Source organism: Hyperolius riggenbachi, chromosome 1, assembly GCF_040937935.1.
Source record: "Hyperolius riggenbachi isolate aHypRig1 chromosome 1, aHypRig1.pri, whole genome shotgun sequence".
Classification (NCBI taxonomy): Eukaryota; Metazoa; Chordata; class Amphibia; order Anura; family Hyperoliidae; genus Hyperolius; species Hyperolius riggenbachi.
Window position 1 is genome coordinate 229,728,366 of NC_090646.1, and position 16,947 is coordinate 229,745,312.

The following is a 16,947-nucleotide window of genomic DNA, read 5'->3' on the forward strand; positions in this document are numbered from 1 at the left end:
ACAACTGTAAAGCTACCAAGACAAGGCCATCCACCTAAACTCACAGGCCGAACAAGGAGAGCGCTGATCAGAAATGCAGTCAAGAGGCCCATGGTGACTGTGGAAGAGCTGCAGAGATCTACAGCTCAGGTGGGAGACTCTGTACAGTGCATGACTAATAGTTGTCCTATGGACAAAGTTGGCCTTTATGGAAGAGTGGCAAGAAGAAAGGCATTGTTAACAGAAAGCATAAGAAGTCCCGTTTGCAGTTTGCCACAAGCCATGTGGGGGACGCAGCAACCATGTGGAAGAAGGTGCTCTGGTCAGATGAGACCAAAATGGAACTTTTTAGCCAAAATGCAAAACGCTATGTGTGGCAAAAAACTAACACTGCACATCACTCTGAACACACCATCTCCACTGTCAAATATGGTGGTGGCAGCATCATGCTCGGGGGGTGCATCTCTTCAGCAGGGACAGGGAAGCTGGTCAGAGTTGATGGGAAGATGGATGGAGCCAAATACAGGGCAAACTTGGAAGAAAACCTCTTGGAGACTGCAAAAGACTTGAGACTGGGGCGGAGGTTCACCTTCCAGCAGGACAATGACCCTAAACATAAAGCCAGGGCAACAATGGAATGGTTTAAAACAAAACATATCTATGTGTTAGAATGGCCCAAAGTCCAGATCTAAATCCAATCGAGAATCTGTGGCAAGATCTGAAAACTGCTGTTCACAAGCGCTGTCCATCTAATCTGACTGAGCTGGAGCTGTTTTGCAAAGAAGAATGGGCAATGATTTCAGTCTCTAGATGTGCAAAGCTGGTAGAGACAAACCCTAAAAGACTGGCAGCTGTAATTGCAGCAAAAGGTGGTTCTACAAAGGATTGACTCGGGGGGCCGAATAATTACGCACACCCCTTTTTGCAGTTATTTATTTGTAAAAAAAATGTTTGGAATGATGTATGATTTTCGATCCACTTCTCACATGTACACCACTTTGTATTGGTCTTTCAGGGGGAATTCCAATAAAATTGATGCATGTTTGTGGCAGTAATGTGACAAAATGTGGAAAACTTCAAGGGGGCGAATACTTTTGCAACCCACTGTATTTGGTACAAGTTAGGGATGAGGCTCGACTTGAGCACAGGCTCTTGAGAATCAAGTAAATAACATGCTGAAAGCATTACTTGAACCGAAACTTGAACCCTGGACTCTCCTATAGAAAGTCTGATGCTGTACCAACCGAACTATCCCACCTGGAACTGAATGTTGCAGTGACTACCTCTGATTGTCCCATCATCTTTGGCCATGTCCGTTTTATTTGTGTTATTACCAGGGCTGTGGAGTCGGTCCAAAAATCCACCGACTCCGACTCCTCAGTTTAGGATTCCACCGACTCCTCGACTCCGACTCCTCTAATTTGCATATTACAATTTTGTTGATTAAAAGTATGTAACATGAAATTCGTCTCTTAACTGCCAACGCTTAGGAATTTTACAAGACAACTGAAGTGAGAAGGATATGTAGACTACTATATTTATTCCCTTTAGACTAAAACTAGTCCTTGGTAAGAGTACTTGTAAAAGGTACAAACCGGAAGAACATCTATCAGGCCCTAGGCAATGTAAGTGTGGGTACATGTAAGAATGATGTGCAGGTACTCTGCAGGGGAATGAGGAGATTCTTCCTCTATTACACATTCTTCATGCACAATCTGAACAAGGTTTATGGGTGACAGACAACACCTCTGTGTTCAATGTGCACAGCATTCTCAGTGCATTCCCTGCAGCTCTGTGGGAAGTGCATATGTATATTTCTACTGTGTAACAAAGTAAACCTGAGACAGATGAAATTAAAGTTTTATACATACCTGGGGCTTCCTCCAGCCGCCTTCAGGATAATCAGTCCTTCGTTGTCCTACTCCACCACCTGGATCTTCTGCTATGAGTCCAGGGACTTGAGCCAGTCGGGTGTAGTGCACATGCACACACTCCGCCGCCAGGAGCATACTACACCTGTGCAGCACTATTGCGCAGGTGCAGAATGTTCCTGGCTGTGGGAGCGCATGCGGCCGGACAGCGCTGACTGGCTGAATTACTAGGACTCATAGCAGAAGATCCAGGTGGTGGAGGACAGCGAGGGACTGATTGGCCTGAAGGGGGCTGGAGGAAGCCCCAGTTATGTATAAAACTTTACTTTTCATCCGTTTCAGGTACCCTTTAATTCGTAGTCGCCAAACCAAATTTTAACAACATATCAAATTATTTGATTTGATTTGATTCAGGCTTTATTCTTACAGCATAGATGTTATTTAGTATATATAAGAGATTCCTGTGTACACATCATATATACAGTCACAATCAGATATGTATATCTGACCTTAAAAATAGGGGGACTGCTTTATTGAAGCAGCACAAGTAACTAATTTTGATTGGTTTATTTCATGTTTGTGGACTAAGCACAGCTATTACTGTATATATACATTATTTTTAATGACTATTATTTGAGAAATAGAAGATTTTATCATATTTTCTATTTTAATTACAGTTACAAATACATTAGGAGTCGGAGTCGGTGCATTTTTTCCCGACTCCAGGCACCCAAAATTGCCCGACTCCGACTCCACGACTCCGACTCCACAGCCCTGGTTATTACTAAAGATGTTCTGTTAAATGGAAACGCTTATGCGCTTCCTCAGAATAAACCATTATTATTACTTTAGTATTTATATAGCACCGGCATCTTCCGCAGCACTGTACAGTGTACGTTGTTTTGTCACTTAACTGTTCCTCAGCGGCTCACAATTTAATCCTTACCATAGTCCTGTGACTATGTATGTTTGTATAGTGTTGTGTATATGTCGTAGTCAAGGGCCAATTATCTGTATGCTTTTGGGATAAGGGAGGAAACCGGAGTGACTAGAGGAAACCCACGCAGACACGGGGAGAACATGCAAACTCTGTGGAGATAGTACCCTGGCTGAGATTCAAACCGGGAACCCAGTGCTGCAAGGCAAGAGTGCTAAGGAACTACGCCACCGTGCTGCTTCTGTCACAATAACAGGTGCCAATTACTTGTCCGTTTCAATCCATTGCAGAGACTATTTTGTCTTCTGTTTGTCTATTTTTTTTTCATGCAGCAATTGCAGAACAATTAGTGTTTGTGTGAAGAGAGAGAGAATCTGGGAAAAGATCAGTGGTGTTTATATCAGGGCTGTGGAGTCAGAATTGAGATAATTTTTGGCACCTGGAGTCAGTGGTTTCATAAACTGAGGAGTTGGAGTCGGATGATTTTTGTACCGACTCCACAGCCCTGGTTTGCATATTCTCTCCTGTGCATTGCCATTTAAGTTCTACTCCAAGAATATTGTTATGCCTGAGATAGGTGGTCAAAATAGAATAATATCACTCCTACTCTAGAAAGCACATGGCTGTGCTGGACTGATGAGCATAAAGGTATCTGAATTGTGTGCTGAAAATGGACTTGCTTGCTTTTTTCAGTTTTTATTTGTGACAAATAGAAGCTTTCTTCTCTTTAGAGCTGATTTCTCATTTAAGTTGAATGTTGTTGCTCATCTAGGTTCAAGATTTACCTTCGTTTTCACCTTTTTCTCTGTAAATATTGTACAGCACAAATAAAGCACTGGTATTAGAAAGTCTGGAGACAGTCTTTGTGATTCACTATGTGCTGTGCTTGTCCCAGAAGGCAAAGAGAACCCACTAACCATCCTCTCAGTGCACATTGATCCTCTCTTTCCCCCTTTTTGTTCCTTCTTTTTTTTATTCCATTGTCATTGCTTTGTTATTTATGAAGCCAAAAGAGCTTTTAGATTTGTCCTCAGAATGACATTATGCCACACAAATGCTGGGTAGGAGCATGTTGGGTGAAAGATTTAAACCATATATTAAATGTGGTTAGCTGGAAGCAGTTGCTGGTAAACTCACACTTTCTAATATGCCAGATACCTGTCCATGTAAAGCTGTGCAGGTTTTAACACGTCTGGTTTTATTAGCTTAGCATTGTACAGCAGTACCATTTTTACAGACTATGTGCATTTTCAGCCAAGTAAACTGAAGTTCTTGAGGTTTACATCTAAGAAATACACCATTTGCATTGAAATTCCTACATGATTTATTTTTATTGCTCTGATAAGGTTTTTGGCAAAAGTAAGCCGGGCAAAATGTTTTTACAGTTTAAATAAACCATTTTCAGTTAAAGATCGAATCTGAGGCCAAACATCCCTTCTTCCCAACTTCAATTTGAACACAGTATACATTAAAGGGCTAACATGCTGGGAGTGTTCAGCAAATAGAATTTGTGTTTACATTTCTTACTTTGCTTTCAAAAATGCAGTTTGTAGGTATAGTAAATAATCACAGCTAATATTATTTAAACCCCTCTATAGGCAAAATTTGACCTCATCACCCATGCATCAAATACTTTTTAAGTGCATCATTTATTGTACATTTACTGTACTATGTGCATTAACACAGATTTTGCTCCACTTTTTGGGGGATAGACAGGGCTTTGTTTTGGTCACATACTTTAAAGTCTTAATCCTATCTGGATGACTATAGTCGTCCAGATAAGAGCCGCTCTAGTCTATCTTGCAGCAGGTGCATGCAATTGCGTGCGCTCCCGCTGCTTATTCCCAGGGACACTTGCAGGGGATCAATTGGTAAAAGGGAACATGAGTTCCCTGAACCAACCGATGCCCCTGTGAATAAATCGATTAATTTATGCTCACTATTGCAGAAAAAGTATGGCAAAATATGGAAACTTTTTCAACACTGTCATAGGTTGCCTAAGTTATTACAAACTTCTTCTCTTGTGTAGTTTTTTTTCCAATTCATGGGATTTGTGCCGCTCTCCTTCCCTTGCTCTCTCCTCCTGGGGTGGGGGGGGGGGGGGGGGGGGGCACCTGGCTACATATACTGGGCACATATATCCCTGGCTACATATACTGGGCACATATACCTCTGGCTACATATACTGGGCATATATACCTCTGGCTACATATACTAGGCACATATACCCCTGGCTACATATACAGGGCACATATACCCCTGGCTACATATACTGGGCACATATACCCCTGGCTACATATACTAGGCACATATATCCCTGGCTACATATACTGGGCACATATACCTCTGGCTACATATACTGGGCACATATACCCCTGGCTACATATACTGGGGACATATACCCCTAGCTACATATACTGGGCATATATACCTCTGGCTACATATACTAGGCACATATACCCCTGGCTACATATACAGGGCACATATACCCCTGGCTACATATACTGGGCACATATACCCCTGGCTACATATACTAGGCACATATATCCCTGGCTACATATACTGGGCACATATACCTCTGGCTACATATACTGGGCACATATACCCCTGGCTACATATACTGGGGACATATACCCCTGGCTACATATACTGGGCACATATACCTCTGGCTACATATACTGGGCACATATACCCCTAGCTACATATACTGGGCACATATACCCCTAGCTACATATACTGGGGACATATACCCCTGGCTACATATACTGGGCACATACCCCTGGCTACATATACTGGGCACATATATCCCTGGCTGCATATACTGGGCACATATACCCCTGGCTACATATACTGGGCACATATACCCCTGGCTACATATACTGGGCACATACCCCTGGCTACATATACTGGGCACATACCCCTGGCTACATATACTGGGCACATATATCCCTGGCTGCATATACTGGGCACATATACCCCTGGCTACATATACTGGGCACATATACCCCTGGCTACATATACTGGGCACATACCCCTGGCTACATATACTGGGCACATACCCCTGGCTACATATACTGGGCACATATATCCCTGGCTGCATATACTGGGCACATATACCCCTGGCTACATATACTGGGCACATATACCCCTGGCTACATATACTGGGCACATACCCCTGGCTACATATACTGGGCACATATATCCCTGGCTACATATACTGGGCACATATATCCCTGGCAACATATGCTGGGGACAACTGGCTGTTTGTCATTATGTGCATTTACTGGTGAAAAGCTGTCTCTTATTATGTACATTTACTGGTGAAAAGCTGTCTCTTATGTGCATTTACTGGTGAAAAGCTGTCTCTTATTATGTGCATTTACTGGTGAAAAGCTGTCTCTTATTATGTGCATTTACTGGTGAAAAGCTGTCTCTTATTATGTGCATTTACTGGTAAAAAGCTGTCTCTTATGTGCATTTACTGGTGAAAAGCTGTCTCTTATTATGTGCATTTACTGGTGAAAAGCTGTCTCTTATTATGTGCATTTACTGGGGAAAGGCTGTCTCTCATTACGTGCATTTACTGGTGAAAGGCTGTCTGTCATTACCTGCATTTACTGGTGAAACGCTGTCTCTTATGTGCATTTAGTGGGGAAACGCTGTCTCTCATTACATGCATTTAGTCTACGTGTCACGGAGATCTGAACGTTTGGTTTGATGTGTCACGATTTCAAAAAGGTTGGGAACCACTGGTCTAAACCATCAAGAAATAAGATGTTAAACATATGTGGCAATTGCTCAATAGTCTGACATGAGACCAAATATACACTCCATCTTCACTATTGTACAGTTACATTTTCTATAGTCCACAAATGTTTATACCTTTTATTATGGATGAAGTTTGTCATCCTCTCAGTGTTACAGAGAATCTTATAAATTATTATTATATTTTATTTCTGTGAGCTGTAATAGAAAATACTCCTAACTTCATGATATGATAGATTGTTCTGTTTTGTCAACAATGCATATATGATTGCCTGCCTTCATGTAAAGTTCACAGAACAGAATGGCTCTATGTACTGCAGAAATATCAGTGATGCTATGATTTTTGTAAATTAGCATGTACATTTACCCAGAGCCTTTGTCTACTCCAGGTACAGTGGCACTGCCGAGCACGGATGGTGGCGGGGGCTAATTTTTATATTGTGGGGAGAGATCCTGCAGGAATGCCCCACCCAGAAACTGGAAAGGACCTTTATGAACCTACGCATGGAGCCAAAGTGCTCACCATGGCTCCTGGACTGATCTCCTTGGAAATCGTTCCATTCCGCGTAGCTGCTTACAACAAGAAGAAGAAATGCATGGACTATTTTGATTCAGCACAGTAAGTATTTGCTTTGTTATTATATTTAATAACTGACTTGGAAATCACTTGACATTTGTACCATAGCAGCATTTTGTCCCTACACTTTCAGTTACTGGTGTTGCTAGGTCAAAGTATTTAGGTCTCAGGCCCCATATAGTTAACACAGTCCCACTTCTTATTTTTTTTGTTATGGGCACCACTGAGCACTGGTTATTTGCGGGCATACTGCTTAATTATGTATGGGGACACTCATAAAAATGCATTACTTGTGTATACTCCCTGCCTAATTATGTTATTTGGGGGTACAGTCTGCCTAATTGTTAGGGGGTTCACACGAGAGATGGCCCGAACTGTTCACTGATGGACAGTTCATAGCGAAGAACACATGTTTGCATCGGCAGGTACACATGGCACGTTCAATCTGTCACCTGTACATCATCTTGGAGCAAACTTTGACCCCTCACCCCAGAGTGTGCCATTACAGTAGTCTGTGTATTAAAAAAAAAGTCAGTGAGATTCTGGGCTCCTGACAGTCATCAGCACATTTCAGGGGGAAAGCAAAAGTGTCAATGGACCACCCTGAAAGATTATGTTGTTAAACTTTAGAAAACAGGAAAAGGATAGAAAAAAATATCCAAAGAGCTGTCAAATGTCAAACTCTTATTAAGAAGTGGAAACTGAGGGGTTTTGTTGACACAAAGCCACGGTCAGGTAGAGTAACAAAAATTCCAGCCCAAACTGTCAGGAGACTTATTAACCTCCCTGGCGGTGCATTTCTGTCTGGAATTATCAGTCAAAAGCGGTACATTTATTTCAAGAATTTTAGGCCTTCAAATTTCAGTCATAACTCACCAAAATATGTCTGATTATAAGCCTGGTAGACATTCTGAATATAAATAAAAGAATGGAACACAAATTTGTTGATTTTATTAAATTTATGAATAAACGTTAAAAATTGTGAAACTGTACAAATAAGTCAGGCAGAGAGTAGTGAAAATCCAGACAAAGATCGGTAACTATAATTGGATATTCTGTCATCCTGTGTTTTCAAATTAGCTTATCACCATCTCTGCCTTGGCAGTCAGGTGACACAGGAGAGATCAAATTTTGTGATTATAGAGAAATGAGGAGAAATTAGACACGCTAATATATATACACGTGTGTGTGTGTGTATGTATGTATGTATGTGTGTATATATATATATATATATATATATATATATATATATATAGTTATAGATAGATTATATAGAGATAGATAGATATATAGAGAGATATATATAGATAGATATATACAGTGGGTTGCAAAAGTATTCGGCCCCCTTGAAGTTTTCCACATTTTGTCACATTACTGCCACAAACGTGCATCAATTTTATTGGAATTCCACATGAAAGACCAATACAAAGTGGTGTACACGTGAGAAGTGGAACGAAAATCATACATCATTCCAAACATTTTTTTACAAATAAATAACTGCAAAGTGGGGTGTGCGTAATTATTCGCCCCCCTGAGTCAATACTTTGTAGAACCACCTTTTGCTGCAATTACAGCTGCCAGTCTTTTAGGGTATGTCTCTACCAGCTTTGCACATCTAGAGACTGAAATCCTTGCCCATTCTTCTTTGCATAACAGCTCCAGCTCAGTCAGATTAAATGGACTTTGTTTGTGAACAGCACTTTTCAGATCTTGCCACAGATTCTCGATTGGATTTAGATCTGGACTTTGACTGGGCCATTCTAACACATAGATAGGTTTTATTTTTTTAATTAAGATTTTTTATTGGGAATTTAGCACATAACATGAGAATCAAAATTGTATGTAACAGCAAAACTTGCAGAGCCATAATCAGAGTTTACAATAACATAGCATATCCCAACATTTCACAATTTCCATAATGAAGTAATGGTAAATACAGCTAGGTAGGTGCAGCCACCTAAATTACTATCTGGTGTAATGCATGTGAACATAATAATGCAAGGCATCATCCCTGTGAGATATGAAGTTCTTATAGATAGGAATCAGGGGGTCGACCCATCAAGGTTCTTCCCGACCTCCTGCAGAAAGTTATAGTTCCGGGAAGAAATATAGCATTCACCAGATATGATTTTCCAGGGCTTACTGTGGATATAAGAAAAACCAACCTATAAACATAACCTAAAACTATTTACATGACTGGGTCGCTCCCTACTTTGAACCCCTTTTTCCCCTGCCTCTTCCCCCAATCCCCCACGACATTTATTGCTACACAGTAGGAATATGAATCATATTTCCAATCTCCCCAAGTAACCTCCTATCTTTTGTGTTAGGTACCAAGTGGTATTTTGTAAAGGTGTCATGGTGGCCACAATTTGTTCTCTAGAACATTCCTTCTGGATATAGTTCCTCCAAGTGTTAAAGAATTTTTTAACAGACTGTTTTTTTTCCCGTTCTATGTTTATATTTTCCATCTGCATTAAGAACCCAAGTCTCTCCTTCAACATGGCTCTAGTTGGAACTATTGAAGAGAACCATTGACGGAGAATCAGCTTCTTGGTCACCAAAAGGACTAAATGTTCAAATCGTGTTAGGGACTTCAGTTGGTCCCCTTCTAAATAATCTGAGCTATGGAAGAGACAGTAGAACAAATTATATCCTCTATTACATCCTCCTATGGAGTGGATTAATTCAAGGGAATCCTTCCAAACCAACTGGATAGCAGGGCATGTCCAGAGCATATGATCTAGATTTGGTTCCAATGAGGGACATTTGGGACATTGTATTAGATCTTTTGTAGGTCCTGAGTGAGTGTAAGGGCCTTTTATAGGAATATACTGTATGCTCTATGTATTATTTTGAGCTGCATCTCCCGCCAGTCTGCACTTATTATACTGCTTCTAGTTTTTACCCAGGCATTCACAATAGATTCTTGGGTATCTTCAGGTGATTTCTCCCCTAGTGTAGCCCATTTCAAAAAGTGTAAGGACCGGTTTTTCTTCCTGGAGAGTTGCCTATCTCTGATAAGATTAAATATCCAAGATAGTGATTGTTTAGTACTCAAGTTTGAGATAGGTTTTGTTTTAAACCATTCCATTGTTGCCCTGGCTTTGTTTAGGGTCATTGTCCTGCTGGAAGGTGAACCTCAGCCCCAGTCTCAAGTCTTTTGCAGTCTTCAAGAGGTTTTCTTCCAAGTTTGCCCTGTATTTGGCTCCATCCATCTTCCCATCAACTCTGACCAGCTTCCCTGTCCCTGCTGAAGAGATGCACACCCCGAGCATGATGCTGCTACCGCCTTATTTGACAGTGGGGATGGTGTGTTCAGAGTGATGTGCAGTGTTAGTTTTCCGCCACACATAGCGTTTTGCATTTTGGCTAAAAAGTTCCATTTTGGTCTCATCTGACCAGAGCACTTTCTTCCACATGGTTGCTGTGTCCCCCACATGGCTTGTGGCAAACTGCAAACGGAACTTCTTATGCTTTCTGTTAACAATGCCTTTCTTCTTGCCACTCTTCCATAAAGGCCAACTTTGTGCAGTGCACGACTAATAGTTGTCCTATAGACAGATTCCCCCACCTGAGCTGTAGATATCTGCAGCTCGTCCAGAGTCACCATGGGCCTCTTGGCTGCATTTCTGATCAGCGCTCTCCTTGTTCGGCCTGTGAGTTTAGGTGGATGGCCTTGTCTTGGTAGCTTTACAGTTGTGCCATACTCCTTCCATTTCTGAATGATCGCTTGAACAGTGCTCCGTGGGATGTTCAAGGCTTTGGAAATCTTTTTGTAGCCTAAGCCTGCTTTAAATTTCTCAATAACTTGATCCCTGACCTGTCTTGTGTGTTCTTTGGACTTCACGGTGTTGTTGCTCCCAATATTCTCTTAGACAACCTCTGAGGCCCTCACAGAGCAGCTGTATTTGTACTGACATTAGATTACACACAGGTGCACTCTACTTAGTCATTAGCACTCATCAGGCAATGTCTATAGGCAACTGACTGCACTCAGATCAAAGGGGGCCGAATAATTATGCACACACCACTTTGCAGTTATTGATTTGTAACAAATGTTTGGAATCATGTATGATTTTCGTTCCACTTCTCACGTGTACACCACTTTGTGTTGGTCTTTCATGTGGAATTCCAATAAAATTGATTCATGTTTGTGGCAGTAATATGACAAAATGTGGAAAACTTCAAGGGGGCCAAATACTTTTGCAACCCACTGTATATATACAGTGTATATATAAAACAAATGCAGATCGTTTTTTTTTTTATATTTTCTTCTGCCCTGTGCGACTCTTCAGGGCCACTTTAATGTTTTGTCCCTCCCCGTGATGTCACGCCGCGCTCTAAATGGCCGCCGGGTCCCCGGAACAAGAGTGGGGCTGTGGGGATCCAGGCGGCCAGCGATGTTGGGACAAAGGCCAGGTGGAGCCAGGGGGAGATGCTAGAGTCCTGCTGCGCAGCAGCGATCGCGCGCGGGACTCTTACGAAGCAAGGAATTCCCTAGCACGACCTGAGCTCGGGCTTACCGCTCACAGCTCATCTCTCCAAGCCCGAGCTCAGGTTGGGCTTACACCAGGGAGTCTACGGATGCAAAGAAAAAATCGCAAATAATTTCAGTTGACATCCAGGCTTCTCTACACAAAAATGGTGTGGATGTTTCAATATGCATAACAAGGAGGCGCATAAAGAACATGGGCAACATAACAATGATCTCAAAGACAAGGCCACTTCAAGCAATCAGTTGCTACAGCAGAACCAAGTAATGGAGTGGCCATCACAGTCTACTACCTCAATATCATTGAGGCACTTTGGAGAGATCTCAAACACACAGTTCTCCTAGCCCAGTGATAGGCAAACTTGGCTCTCCAGCTGTTAAGGAACTACAAGTCCCACAATGCATTTGCCTTTATGAACCATGACTGTGGATGTCAGACCCCTGCAATGCATTATGGGACTTGTAGTTCCTTAAAAGCTGGAGAGCCAAGTTTGCCTATCCCTATCCTAGCCACTGCAATCTGCATGCTGGCCTTGTAGGTGTTTTAAGGATGTGCTTCTTATTCTTTCTCTCCTTATTTTTTCAATAAATAAGCTTTTCAAAGCAAAGAATGTGTTTCCCCCATCTACCACAAGGATACCCGTGGTGGGGTATGTGAGAATCCACATCAGTTCTGTGTTCCAGTCACCTCCATGGGCATTTCAGAATACTGAAAATCACTTGTTTTGAGCTCAGTTATTGGCGTTTTATCTCAGAAAGAATTCTAATTAAATTACAATTCTATGTATAGTAACATTCCATTTCCAAGTTAGGAAATAAGTACTTTTGAGTAGGTGGATTATACATATGAGGCTTCCAAAATCATTGACTTGTTGGCAAGTAGGAATTAATATGTGACGTGCTACACAAAGAGAAGAATATTCATTTCAGTACAAAAATTCAAGACATCCAACCTAGTAACATAAAACCGGCCCAGGAAGAACGTCATTCATTTCTGTGGAAACATTCAAGATATTAGACCTGGTGGTATAATGTTACAAATAGACCAACAGGCACACAGAAAAAAAGACTACACTTTATTGTATTAGTCATAAAGAGCAACTGTACAATGTCTGTAGCTCCATGATGTTCCCATTCAGTCTTTAACTACCGTTTATTTTGAAGGATTTCCTGAATTAACCATCTTACCTATTTTATGGATAAACATGAATGAAAATATCAGAAATGAAAATGTGACTTTGGAGAGTGACATCTATACATTTTATTTTGTTTTTAATCTCTGTGTATTAACCTCCTGGGCGGTAAGGAGGTCTGACTTGTCCCCCAAAAATCATGCTGTTATAAGTATGGACGAGTCAGGCTCGTCCAGAAGCTCTTCATACTCACCCGAGAGTTGCTGGCATGTGCAATCCCACTCGCGGACATCCAGGCTTCATGTCCATTGCTTCCCCAGCGTTTTTCACTCATTACCCACGATCTCCCTTCTTCCATGGTGGGCCTTCAGTGAGGTCATGTTCCCACGGCGAGTCTTTGTGATGACGTTGCGTGTGCTCCCTGGTGTCCAGCGCATGCAGAGTCATCACATCTGGCGGCAAATTCAATTTTTTGTATTGGATCCAATATAGAAAATTCTAAGTGTAAAAAAAAATGCTAATGCCAGCACTACTGCCCGTACCTGCAATCATTACAGTAATAAAAAATAATACTTTTAATTAAAAAAAAATAAAAATTTAGTAAATCGTTTTTTCTTCCTGCAGAAATTGAACGCCAGGGAGACTAAACTATTTCTTTACGCTGTGTTAGGAACTGAACCGCCGCTAAGATCTGTATTCTATAGCATAATCCGTGCACCTTTTTTTTTTTTCCAAAAAATTTTATTGGATTTTTCATTTTTAAAAGATACATTAAGGTTAACAATATGGCCAAATAGTATCATAACAGACAACAAAACATTGATCAAATGTCATACAATGGAAGAGGTGATAAATGTAGCATCAGTCAAATATCATACGATAGGGGGAATGATGACATAATCTTAACGTAAACAAGGGAGCGAAGCTTAATTAGAAAACTTTATAGAAGTGTGACCCAGAGGACCGTGTCCAACAATCTGGGATCAGTATATGGATGGGGAGAGGGGGTGATGCCAGCTTCGGGCTGGGGAAAACTGTGAGCCCTGGTGCCCGTCGTCCAGCGATAGACGGGCGACCCAGAGGTCGCTATGGTAAGCTCAACTGGAGAGTGTGAGTGGAAGAGGAAGAATTAGAAGGAAGAGGGTGGAAAGAGAAAGGAGAAGGAAAAAGAGAGGAAGAAAGGAGGAGGAAAAGAAAAGAGAGAAGAGGGCTGTCCCGTCTCATAGCCTCCTGATCAAGGAGCTCTCCATGAGGGGGTGTTCTAGTTGGATCCAGGGGTCCCAGGTCTTCTCGAATTTTTTGTGGGTGTCCCTCAAGATGCTAGTCAGTTTCTCATTGATCATGAAAGAATTGATTCTAGATTTCACCTCACCAATAGTGACAGAAGGTTTTTTCCAGTTTTTGGCGATTGTCATTGTAGCTGCTGAGAAAACGAATGAAGCTAATTTGTTCTGGGATGAAGTTAGCGAGTCTATTCTTTCATGTAAAAGGGCTTGCCAGGGGTTTCTGGGAATGGTTACGTGGAAGAGGGTTGAGAGTAGCCTATAAACTTGGCACCAGAATCTAGTAAGCTAATCCGTGCACCTTTTGATAGAGGTTATATTTACGAAACCCTGTGCAATAAATGCTAAAAGGGTTTATTTAGGCCTGTTAGGCTACAGCATTGGCTTCAGTTCACAAAGCCTTCGTTTGCACTACAGACAAAAATGCAAGAAAACGCAATATCGGACATATTATTAATAGGGTGCATTAACACTGTCATTTTGAACGTGAACACAATGCACACAGACTGGACCACAAATGCAAAGTCCCAACCTGCTGCATTTTTCTACAAAAGTAATACAATCACATTGCAAACACGGAAATTGGGCGCAATAGAAGCCTAGGGGCTCTTTCACATCAGAGCTTGCGTTGGAGAACGCTCAAAGCATACGTTTTGTTGTATGCGTTTTAATGCGTTTTGATATGCGTTGCACTGCAGTGAGTGTGCGTTTTTAACGCGTTTTCAATGCGTTACAGCACATAGGAAAACGCAGGTAATTTTTTTTTCTTTTTAGTTTTCAACTTTCTACATTGTTCTTCTGTTGCATTCTGGGACTGATTGCCTGCGTTAACGGTTTAAAAACGTGCATAGTGTGCGTTTTACATTGGCTACCATTATAACGTATACAGCTAGCGTCGGCCGAAAAACTGCGCCTGGGTGCAGTGTAACGCAACGCACAAAAACGCAGCGTTATATGTGAAAGCTAAAATGAAAGTCTATGGACTTTCATTTTACCTTGGGTAACGCAAACTTTACCCATTGCATTGAAACGCAGAAAATCTGCCCTAATGTGAAAGAGCCCTAAGGGAACTCACTGTGTCCGTTCCCACTCGGCTTGTCACCATATCAAATACACTCACCTGTCCTGTGGATATTCAGTGAATGAACGAGGACTGTATGGCAAACAAGTGGTAATGCAAATGCAGGTGAATGAAACGCCAGGTGGTGTGAACGTGGTTAGCGCATCCTGATCGGATGCGCTCACCGCACCATTTCTGCATCCGCTGCGTTTGCGTCGCAGTGTGAATGGGCCCATACTGCATTTGGTAAGGCAGAAATTTCCCAGACATATGGTCAAATGTCGATTCACTAAGGCTGTTTCCGCATGGAAAAGTTAAATTACAGACTAGTGAGGTAAATGACTAAATTGTGCGGTAAATATCTCTATATACATCAATTCACAAAGATGAGAGCATTCAGTAAAACAGCCATTGGGTAAAATAGAAATGCAAAGGAGCCAGTCAGTAGGAGGAGCCACCCTGTTTACTTAAAGGAAGACTATCGATTAACCTTCCTGGCGGTAAGCCCGAGCTGAGCTCGGGCTATGCCGCCGGAAGGCACCGCTCAGGCCCCGCTGGGCCGATTTGCATAATTTTTTTTTTGCTACACGCAGCTAGCACTTTGCTAGCTGCGTGTGCGATCCGATCGCCGCCGCACCACAGCCCCCCCCCAGACCCCGTGCGCTGCCTGGCCAATCAGTGCCAGGCAGCGCTGAGGGGTGGATCGCAGTCCCCTTTGACGTCGAGGACGTCGGTGACGTCATCCCGTCCCGTCGCCAGGAGATCCCGCCTCCAGGAGATCCCGTACTTTGAACGGGATCTCCGATCGCCGGAGGCGATCGGAGGGGCTGGGGGGATGCCGCTGAGAAGCGGCTATCATGTAGCGAGACCTTGGGTCTCGATACATGAAAAAAACAAAAAAAAACAGCTTTGCTGCCCCCTGGCGGATTTTTACAAACCACCAGGAGGGTTAACATGTTTTTTTCAATTGAGATAGGAAATGTTTGGGAAGTGCTGCTAAGTACTGGTGTATACATTTGAATCCTTATCTCTTTGTTTACTGTTATCTACCCGTATATTTCGGCGTATAAGACGACTGGGTGTATAAGACGACCCCCCAACCTTTTCAGTTAAAATATAGAGTTTGTGATATACTCACCCTATAAGACTACCCCTCTTCCAACGTACACCAAATAAATAAAAAAAAATCATATACTGGTGCTGTACTGTATGTGGTACCCATTATATAACAGTATATAGTCAATTAACTGGTTGGATTGGTCAACTTTCCCTGACTCCCTGTTTATCAGAGCAGTATGGAAGAATAGATCGCGCTGTGCCCATAAAATACGCATCTTTCACCCTTATGGCCCACCCTTGTATCCTATTTACCTCCCTCTCTGCCTCTCAGATCTCACAGATCTCACACATGTGCGCCTGCACCGCTTCACTACAGTCCTCAGCAGCGAAATCTGAGAGGCGGTAACAGGATAGGGCGTATCACCCGGCATCAATGATGCCTGGCGTATAAGACGACCCCCGACTTTTCAGATGATTTTCAAGGGTTTAACAGTAGTCTTATACGCAGGAATATACAGTAATTCCTTTCAAACTTTTCTGACAGCATACTGAGCCATGAGGGGAGGGGGAATTCCCTTACACTTCATCTGTTAACGAGAGAAAACTCTGCTTGTGTCTCGGACTGAGCTCTCTACAGAGAGCAGAGGAAATGTATCTTATGTGCAACATAAACATTTGTAATTGTGTGTGTGAAACATGACACCTGACAGGCTTTTAATATAACTCTGCTTCAATATTACACTGTTCTTAGCATGTCAGATTGCAGAGATTCGCCTATGCAAATGAGA

At 42.1% G+C, this 16,947-nt stretch overlaps 1 protein-coding gene across 1 annotated transcript in view; it reads left to right on the plus strand.

Moving 5' to 3' along the window:
• PAPSS1 (3'-phosphoadenosine 5'-phosphosulfate synthase 1) overlaps positions 1–16,947 on the plus strand; it is a 167,974-nt gene that overhangs the window by 146,565 nt on the left and 4,462 nt on the right. Inside the window, exon 11 of the mRNA XM_068231236.1 lies at positions 6,942–7,171. Within this exon, the coding sequence (XP_068087337.1) occupies positions 6,942–7,171 (230 nt within the window). The remainder of the gene's footprint in view (positions 1–6,941; positions 7,172–16,947) is intronic.